Source organism: Dipodomys ordii, unplaced genomic scaffold, assembly GCF_000151885.1.
Source record: "Dipodomys ordii isolate 6190 unplaced genomic scaffold, Dord_2.0 Scaffold56, whole genome shotgun sequence".
NCBI lineage: Eukaryota > Metazoa > Chordata > Mammalia > Rodentia > Heteromyidae > Dipodomys > Dipodomys ordii.
Window position 1 is genome coordinate 3670001 of NW_012267272.1, and position 10174 is coordinate 3680174.

Genomic DNA, 10174 nt, shown 5'->3' on the forward strand with positions numbered 1-10174 from the left:
CAAAGCTAGCACTCTACCATTTGAGCCACAGCGCCACATCTGGCCTTTTCTGTTTATGTGATACTGAGGAATCAAACCCATGGCTTCATTCATGCTAGGCAAGTGCTCTATGACTAAGCCATATTCCCAGCCCTATTTTTACTTTTTAAAGACAATGTCTCTTTGATTAGGCTGGTGTAGAACTACCTTCTCTTCCACCTCTGTGGTAGGTGGCACTGCAGGCATATGTTACTATACCTAGCTCAGGTGTTCATCTTTTTATTCATAGTAGTTACTTTCTGTTCTCTTTTTCTCTCTTTTGAGGACAGGATCTGATTATATTGCCTAGGCTAGCCTTGAACTCCTGGGGTTAATGGATCTTCTTTCCTCAGCCTAACAAGTATCTGGAACTATAGGTGTATTCCACTCACTACTTGTATTTAATACTAGTTGAATTCTGTTGAATAGCTATCATGAACAGTCTTTTTGTTTGTTTCTTCTGTGAACGTAGATCCCATTGTATCTGTGTTAGAAAACCCTGCTTTAGTTAAAGGCTTTTATTATATCCTTCGTATTAAAGTTCTATCAGGAGCTATTCTGACACTCTAGGTGAGACACATCTTCATTTTGTGTGTAATTGCTCCTCATACCGCAAAATATTTAATGTTATTAAGTTCCCTTTCACTACAACGTCAGTAGTAATCTCTTTGTAAATGCCTCCTGAAATAGTGGTATCATAAGGTTGAGGAAAAACACTGCAGTATTTTTGTGTGGCTTCTAGATGGAATTCATGAAACTCATGATAGTCAGAGCATAATGATTATTTTTGGCTTGTTGACTTTTTTTTTTGAGACAAAATCTTGCTAAGGCTGGGTGCTGGTGGTTCATGTCTATAATCCTAGCTACTCAGAAGGCTGAGATCTGAGGATTGTGGTTCAAAGCCAGCCTGGATAGGAAAGTCTGTGAGATTCTTATCACCAGTTAACCACCAGAAAACTAAAAGTGGCACTGTGGCTCAAGTGGTAGTGCTCTAGCCTTGAGCCGAAGAGCTCAGGGACAGTGTCCAGGCCCAGAGTTCAAGCCCTACAACTGACAAAAAAAAAAATCTTGGTATGTAGTATAGGGACACTTAGAACTTGCCATTTTCTTGCCTTCTCTTGTGTGCTGGGATTATAAGCTTATCTGTTTTTAATTTACACTATTACTGATTTGAACATTGTTAGGTTTCTTTTTCTTTTTTTTTTTGGGGTCCAGTCGTGGGGCCTGAACTCTGGGCCTGGGCACTGTCCCTCAGCTCTTCAGCTCAAGGCTAGCGCTCTACCACTTGAGCCATAGAGCCACTTCCGGCTTTTCTTTTTGCTTATGTGGTGCTGAGGAATCGAACCCAGGGCCTCATGCATGCAAGGCAAGTGCTCTACCACTGAGCCACCTTCCCAGCCCCAGGTTTCTTTTTCTTTCTTGCTTTTTTTTGAGATAGGGCTGTATTTTGTACTTACACTAGCCTGACATACACTTTGTGGTCAAGGCTGGCTTCAAACTCAGTGATTCCACTGCCTTTTCTTCCTGAGTACTGGAATTACAGATACACCTCTCTGTCTGGCTTACGTTAATTATTCCTAGAGACTCATGGCAGTTTAAGAAACTGAATTTTCTGTTAATTAATGAACTAAAACCTAACCACTTAGAGCAGATTAGTCTTTTTCCCACAGATGACTGTGTATACTATATTTATTATGATATCTCTGATAATTTGACAGTTTTGATTAATTAATAAATTTCCTGTCTATATTGTTTCAGAGTGTAAGCCAGAAGCTGATGGCTGGATTTGTAGAGTGTTTGGATAGCGAAGACACAGAAGAATTTGTACGTGTAGAAGAGGGTAGGCCTCAGATTAACCTGTATAGTTCTTACTGTGTGTTTAGATACTTTATATAAAAAACATAATACAAAACTTAACATTCTTATCTGTGTATTTGAGACATAGGAAAAGTTGATGATATGCTAAATGGCATGTATAAAGGTTTCTGGATTTCTTTAGTAAATCAATATAATAGCTTGTCAGGGAACCTAAGTTAAGTAATCCTGGATGTTTGGAATACCTGCTTCATATTTTTAAATTTGATTTAGATTGACTTTGTATTGTTTGGTAAGTTTTTGTGTTTTGCACATTAAGGCTCAGAACTTGAAAAGAAGTTAGCTGTAATTCGTCATGAGACAAGAATCCACATCTTGAATCTTCTCATCACATCTCTGGAATGCAATCCTCCCAATCTCGCTCTCTACTTGTTGGGCTTTGAATTGAAGAAACCTGTCAGTACCACAAACCTACAAGATCCAGGTATAGTGTTTATTCTTTTTCATATGTGTGCATCTAAGTGGTCTTAATGAATTCTGGATTCATTGAATAATTCATTAAAAACTGTGTACATGTGAAAGTTAATGTGATAGGCCAGTCTTTAGGACGTTGATCAAGACTGGATAAACAGTTTTACAGAGTTGGCATTTTTCAATGTTTTTTTTTATCAGTATTTGAATGGTATTAGAAGAGCATATGTTTATAATATTTGATTTTTGTAATGCTATCCTAGGGTTTCCAACACAAAAGTTGTTTCCTTTTGGTTTTATGTAGGAGTGTTGGGTTGCCCCCGGACATGCCTACATGCTATCCTAAACATCTTGGAGAAAGGAACAGAAGGGCGAACAGGGCCGGTGGCAGTGCGAGAATCTCCTCAACTGGCTGAGCTGTGTTACCAGGTACACAGGTGTCACTTTGTAGAACTGAGTAGAAGAGACTGGATGAGTTAACACAGGAGAATAAGACTGAGTTGAAATGAGCTCACTTTTATTATGTATGGATAGAATAAATCCATAGGTATAAACTACAAGATTGTGTAAATAGAAAGATCCTATTGACAAGTGAGGGAAAATAAGATTTTTTTAAAAAAACAGATTTGGATCATACATAGGAACTCTCCAATATCTAGTAGTGCTATATTTAAAATAACATTTTTTGGTGGGTAGTGGTGGATTTGGGTCAGATCTCTTGTCCCATGTCTGACTCCTAACAGGATAGATGTGCTGTGAAACTTCTCTGGATCTGAATTTCTCAGTCTTTCTTAGTGAAATGATCTGTTAAGATGTAAGTGGGAATGTAAGTAAAAGCACTTTTTAGGAACCATATGAATTCTAAAATTCTATAGCTATGCAGCATGGTATAGAGGCAAAGGTCAAATAATGAAAACTTTATTCATTTGTATTTATGAATTTATTATTATTCATTTTAGATATTTTAATAATTTGACTTTATAAAATGTAGTTAATGCCTCAAGTTATTTCACATTTTCTTGATAATGCATCATTAATTTTAGTGAAATATTGCTCTCATTTTTGTAGTTTTTCACTGTTCTGCTGTCTGGCTATTCAAACATTGTTTAACAGTACTGTAGCTAGATTTTTTTTTTTTTTTTTTTTGGTCAGTTGTGGGGCATGAATTTAGGGCCTAGGCACTGTCTCTGAGCATTTTTGCTCAAGGTTAGCACCATTTTGAGTCATACCCCCACTTCTGTTTTTCAGGTGGTTAATTGGAGATAAGAGTCTCATAAGGAAGTAGTGCTGTGGCTCAAGTGGTAGAACGCTCACCTTGAGCTGAAGAGTGCAGGGACAGCGCCCAAGCCCAGAGTTCAAGGCCCATGACGACAAAAAAAAAAAAAAGAGTCTCATAAACTTTACTGCCCTGGCTATCTTTGGGTTTTTTTTTTTTTTTTTTGGGGGCCTGAACTCTGGGCCTGGGCGCTGTCCCTCAGCTTTTCAGCTCAAGGCTAGCGCTCTACCACTTGAGCCACAGCGCCACTTCTGGCTTTTTTCTTTTTTGCTTATGTGGTGCTGAGGAATCGAACTCAGGGCCTCATGCATGTAAGGCAAGCACTCTACCACTGAGCCACCTTCCCAGCCCCTGCCCTGGCTATCTTTGACCTGTGATTCTCAGATCTCAGCCTCCTGAGGAGGAGGTAGGATTGCAGATGTGAGCCACTAATGCACAACGTAACTATGTTATTATGTAGTTTGTTTCTTATGAGCCAAATACTTCCTTAATTGGGAAATAAACTTGCCCTATACAGTGTAGTGTAATAGAATTTCAAATGTAGGTAGAAGCAGTTGATAAGCCTAAGCATGCGCTAAAGGCAGATGAATAAGGGAAGAGAGAAGCAAGGTTTATGTTGAGAAGGAGGTTGCATTTCTCCTCTCCTGACCATCTGAGCTGAGGGACAGCGCCCAGGCCCAGAGTTCAGGCCCCACAACTGGACCCCCCCCCAAAAAAAGAAAATTAGGAGTCTAAATTTTTGTTGAAAATTTAGATTTTCAACAAAATTATAGTTTTTAGAACCTTGTTCTGGTCAAACAAAATATTACACCAGCAGTCTACTATATATAACTTAGGATCTGTGACTTCACTGTCAGAATGATGTGGTGCAGGACCAGAACCCAGTTTAACCAGTGTGGAATATCAGCTCTACATTAGATCTATATTTGAATAAGAAGTTGGTGCCATTTTTAGTGAAAAATAATTCACCTATAGGTTTGTGCATCACCTTCAGAAAAGAAACTGGGTTTTGTTTAAGAAAATCTGGCCAGGCACTGGTGGCTCACGTCTATAATCCTAGCTACTCAGGAGGCTGAGATCTGAGGATAATCATTCAAAGCCAGTATTGGCAGGAAAGTCTGTGAGACTCTTATCACCAGTTTACCACCAGAAAACCAGTGGTGCTGTGGCTCAAAGTGGTAAAAAAGCTCAGGGACAATGTCCAGGCCCTGAATTTTGAAGCCCAGAACTGGCAAACAAAACAAAGCACCAACAAAAACACATAAATGGTTCAAGTGATAAAGTGCTAACCTGGGGGAAGGAGGAGGCTAATTGTAGATAAGAATCCCAGACCGGGGGTGGGGGAGTGGGAGGGGTTGGTGGGGAGGATTGGGGGGGGGTAGTGGGGGGAGAATGGGATGGGAAGGGGAAACAAAGGAGGAGGCTACAATGCTTGATAAGAAATATACTCATTATCATGCCCATGTAATTGTAACCCCTCTGTACAGTATTTTCACAATAAAAAAAATTAAAAAAAGAATCCCAGACACTTTCTTACATAGGCTGGCTTTGAACTTTAATTTATTGTTATGTATGTGAAGTAAGTGTGTGTGTGTGTGTGTGTGTGTGTGCGCGCGCGTGCATGCTGGTTCTGGAGCTTAAACTCAGGCCCTGGGCACTGTCTATTATACTTGAGTTGGTACATCTTAATTTTTCTTTGTAGTAACTTTAAGTTTATATTGTACCTTAACATGTACAATACATAAAAAACTGATGTAAGGATTTTTTTTCATTAGGTGATCTATCAGTTATGTGCATGTTCTGATACATCTGGTCCTACTATGAGGTATTTGAGAACCAGCCAAGATTTTTTATTTTCTCAGTTACAACATCTGCCTTTCTCCAACAAAGGTAGGACATTATTTTGACTTCTATAAGTATTTCAGATTATGGTCTCGTATTTATTTAGAGACAGGATCTTATAATATAGTCTGGCTTGAAACTCCTGATCCTCCTGTCTTAGCCTCCCATGTTACAAATGTATACAACCATGCCTGACTGTGGTCTGTTTTGATTTTGAATTGTTTATGTATCTGTGAGCTATCTTGGGAATGTGTAAATATATTTTATAGTGTGCCTTTGTGTTTTTGCTTTCATTTTTGTGAGTTGGGTTTTTTAGAGTTAGGGGCCTTAATTGCTCAGGTTGCTTGTTCAGCTAGCATTCTGTTATTTGAGCTCACTTTGAGTTTGGTTATTTTGGAGAATGAGTTATGCAGACTTTTTTTGGGGGGGTGTCTTTTTTGGGGGGGGTCCTGTTGTGGGGCCTGAACTCCAGGTGCTGTCCCTCAGCTCTTCAGCTCAAGGCTAGTGCTCTACCACTTGAGCCACAGTGCCACTTCCGGCTTTTTTCTTTTTGCTTATGTGGTGCTGAGGAATTGAACCCAGGGCCTCATGCATGTAAGGCAAGTGCTCTACTACTGAGCCACCTTCCCAGCCCTATTCAGACATTTCTACATGGGCTAGCCTTGAGCCCTGATACTCCAAATTTTATCCTCTTGAGAAACTAGAATTATATAAGTAAGTCAGTGGCACAACCTGCCACATAGGTCAAATATGGACTTTTCCTCATGTGACATCATGTGGGCCCTCAAAAATTTTGATTTGGAGCATTTATTTATGAATTTTTCCAGTTCTTAAGTTTGAACTTGTGGCCTCACAATCACTTGATTTGCCTGTTTGGTTGACACTCCACCAAATAAGCCATGTCTTTAAGCCCAGCTTTTTGTTGCTTATTTTGGAAATGGATATTCTTTGTGCCTATGCTGGCCTTGAACCATGATTCTCTAGATCTCAGCCTCCTGAGTAGCTAGGTTATAGTTGTGACACACTGGTACTCAGCCCAATGTTGAACTTTTGAATTAGGGTTGCTCAACCTGAGAAAGCAGTTATAGTATCTGTTTTTATTTTGTTAGTTTGCTTCTGTGTTACTTTCATAATTTGTGCTTTGCAAGCTGTTGTTTTAGCTTCAAGCATAATTTGGCTTCTAATATAATCTGTCAAGTATGGAATTTGATTATTTTACTAACAAAGAAACCTTGAAAGTGGGCGCCGGTGGCTCACATTTATAATCCTAGCTACTCAGGAGGCTGAGATCTGAGGATCATGGTTCATAGCCAGCCCGGGCAGGAAAATCTGTGAGACTCTTATCTCCAGTAAAAACTGGAAGTGGCACTGTGGCTCAAGTGGCAGAGCGCTCGCCTTGAGCCAAACTGCTGAGGGATGGTGCCTAGGCCCACGACTGACCAAAAAAAAAAAAAAAAGAAACCTTGAAGATTCTGTTGAAGGGATAGAAATTATTGACTTTCAGCACAAAATTATATTATAAAACCCTTGGGTTGCATATTCCATGCATATTCATATACATCTGTGTCTAAGTATATATACAATTGTATACATAAAAATATACACTCCCTACATACGTACATACATTCATACACACACATACATATATCCACATCAATTCAAGTCTTGAAATAAAAAGTTGAAAACAATAGTAATAAACATATTTTGTTGACATGACTAACAATTATCCCAAGCTAAATAAGTTTTAGCGAGATTCTTTTTTCTTCTTTTTGATTGGCTTTAAATATTTTTAGTGTTTAGATTGTATTTAGATACATCCATGCCTATAATCTTGTGGGTATAAGCTATTCTCTTGTTACCATTCAAGATTTAAAAGCCATGCCTGTAGAAATAATTGATCACCTGGGAACCTAAGGTAGGAGGACCATGAGTTTGAGGCCAGTCTGAGGTACATGCTGAAACTGTCTTCAAACAACAAAACAAAATAATCCTGGATTAAAAAACTATTATATAAGTGGTTCCAAGTCCCAAGTATACATTAAATCTAGTGTCTTTAATTAATTTTTTTTCCACCCTGGGTTTGGGTAAGAGGGTTTGCTGGGAATTGAAATTAAGACCTCATGCCTGCTAGGTGAAGCTCGGCTAGCTGAGCTACACTCCACTCCTTGTATCGTATCCTTAGTTAATTTTCTAATTAATTTTATAATACTTATAAATTATGCAGTGTGGGTTTAGATATATATTTTTATAAAAAGCAAAATTAAATTGTATTCTATTATGGCAACTGAAAGTTACTTTTTTTTTCCTTTTGGTAACAGTCCTAGGGCTTGATCTCAGGGCCTGGACACTGTCCCTGAGCTTTTTTGTTCAATAGTGCTCTATAATTGGGCAATAGCTCTACTTCTGACTTTTTAGAAGTTTATTAGAGATAAGAGTCTTACAGACTTTCCTGCCAGATTAGCTTCAAACTGCGATTCCCAGATCTCAGCCTCTTCAGTAGTTAAGATTACAGGTGCGAGTCACCAGTATGTGGCTAAGAATTACTTTTTAAAATGAAATATTAAGAGGGTGGAGGTGTAGATCAGTTGGTAGCGTGCCAGCCAAAGAGTGAAAGCATTGGGTACCAAGTTTGAGTCCTGGTTTCAGGACTAAATAATGAAGTGTTAAGTAATATTTTAATGTCAAAGTATAACTGATTTTTGTGAAGCTTTCCAGGGAACAAAAGCTTGATTGTCGTATTCCTTGTTTGCTTTAACTTATTTTTCATAGATAGACACTAGCTTATTTTTTCTCCCTTTGTAAATTTTTCTTTTTTAATTTCATAGTGCCAGATTTATGAATTACTGATTCATTACCTATTCAATGAGTTATGGAATTTAGATCCATTCTGATCTTGTGTTACTACTCTGTGAAATGAAATTATGTGTTTAAATCCCAGAATATGAAATCTCTATGCTGAACCAAATGTCATGGCTTATGAAGACTGCCTCAATCGAACTAAGGGTGACTTCTCTGAATCGTCAGCGGTCACATACACAGAGGCTCCTACACCTTTTACTGGATGATATGCCAGTAAAACCGTACTCAGGTGAATATGTTAATAATGACATTTGTTTTATTGTACTGGTGACTGGTCTATAAATGCAAATCTCAATCTTATTATTAGTATGTACTTGGAGACCAAACAGTTTTTCTCAGCTTTAGAATATTTTTTCTTATCATTTAAACATATCCCCTGACTGTTATTTTATTTTTGTCTCAAGTACCCAAATATAGTCATTATTTATACGTACATTATTCAGTGGAAAGTTTGTCCCACTTAGACAATATGCCCTGGGCTAAACCAATAAGTATACATGCAAACTAAACATAAGCTTTTTGAAAAAATATTTAACATTGGATTGATTTTTGCTAGTTTTAAAATTCTGATTATCCTCTTTAAAATTATAAATGGATCCCATAGTGATTAAAAGAATCAAATGAATTTTAGCAGTAAGTCCTTATCAATCTGTTTCACTTTAATTATCTATTTGTAAAGGGCTCTTTTTTGGGGGGGGGGTCCGATCATGGGGCCTGAACTCTGGGCCTGGCACTGTCCCTCAGCTCTTCAGCTCAAGGCTAGCGCTCTACCACTTGAGCCAGAGCGCCACTTCCGGCTTTTTTCTTTTTGCTTATGTGGTGCTGAGGAATTGAACCCAGGGCTTCAGGCATGCAAGGCAAGTGCTGTACCACTGAGCCACCTTCCCAACCCTGTAAAGGGCTCTTTGACCTAGAAACAATGACCTAGAAATAAAATACATTATGTTCACTATTTTCAAATAAATGTATTTTGAGTATGCTCTTTACTTTCTGATCTGTTCTTTATGCTCCACCAGATGGTGAAGGAGGAATAGAAGATGAAAATAGGTCTGTCTCTGGGTTTCTTCACTTTGACACTTCTACAAAAGGTAAAGCCCTTTAATTTCTACAATTTATTTTGTACACATACTTCATTACTTAAAATGTCGAGATTATTGTGCCTCTGTCTGTAAATTCTGAGCATAGGAAACCTATGTGAAGGAAAAAAACCCATTCTTTTAATAGCTAAAATTATAGGATGGGAAGGAAAGTATTTTTATAAGTGGGTATGGTAGAAATAAAATCAAGCTTAGATTTTTAAGTCTTCACTTTTTAGAATAATGCCCTTTCTAAAGATAGCACAGTCTTTGAGAATGAGCTGAATATAATAGTTTACTTTTCAATGTCCAGGAACAAGTGGTTTACTTCTTTTTATTTTATAGTACGTCGAAAAATTCTAAGTATTCTTGACTCGATTGACTTCAGTCAGGAGATACCTGAGCCTTTGCAGTTGGATTTTTTCGATCGGGCCCAGATTGAACAAGTTATTGCTAACTGTGAGCACAAGAATTTACGGGGACAGACAGTCTGCAATGTCAAGGTAAGGATTGCTTTAATGTACAGTATCAAGTGGTTTAGTCATTGAGCCGTCAGAAAAAAACAGAGCCATATAGTTGTTTTTCCCCTGAACGAGTTCTGGTTAATAGCTTTGTGAACTGCAGTATTTATCAAACAGCAGGAAATAAAACCTAATAAACTACATTAACTCTTTTTAGTAATTTTTTTACCTAGGTAGAACTATGGATTTGTGTGTGCATGTGTATGTGCAAGTGTGCATGCATGGGCATGCATATGCTTTAACTCAGTTTGTCTCTAAACTCTTTTTTTTGTTGTTGTTCAATTCTAGCAATCCAT

The 10174-nt window shown here is 38.0% G+C and overlaps 1 protein-coding gene across 1 annotated transcript in view; it reads left to right on the forward strand.

Moving 5' to 3' along the window:
* Positions 1-10174, forward strand: part of Nup205 (nucleoporin 205kDa) — an 80072-nt gene that overhangs the window by 42354 nt on the left and 27544 nt on the right. The window contains exons 20-26 of the mRNA XM_013021548.1: positions 1777-1858; positions 2153-2317; positions 2609-2733; positions 5356-5470; positions 8361-8510; positions 9298-9369; positions 9703-9860. Of these exons, the coding sequence (XP_012877002.1) occupies positions 1777-1858; positions 2153-2317; positions 2609-2733; positions 5356-5470; positions 8361-8510; positions 9298-9369; positions 9703-9860 (867 nt within the window). The remainder of the gene's footprint in view (positions 1-1776; positions 1859-2152; positions 2318-2608; positions 2734-5355; positions 5471-8360; positions 8511-9297; positions 9370-9702; positions 9861-10174) is intronic.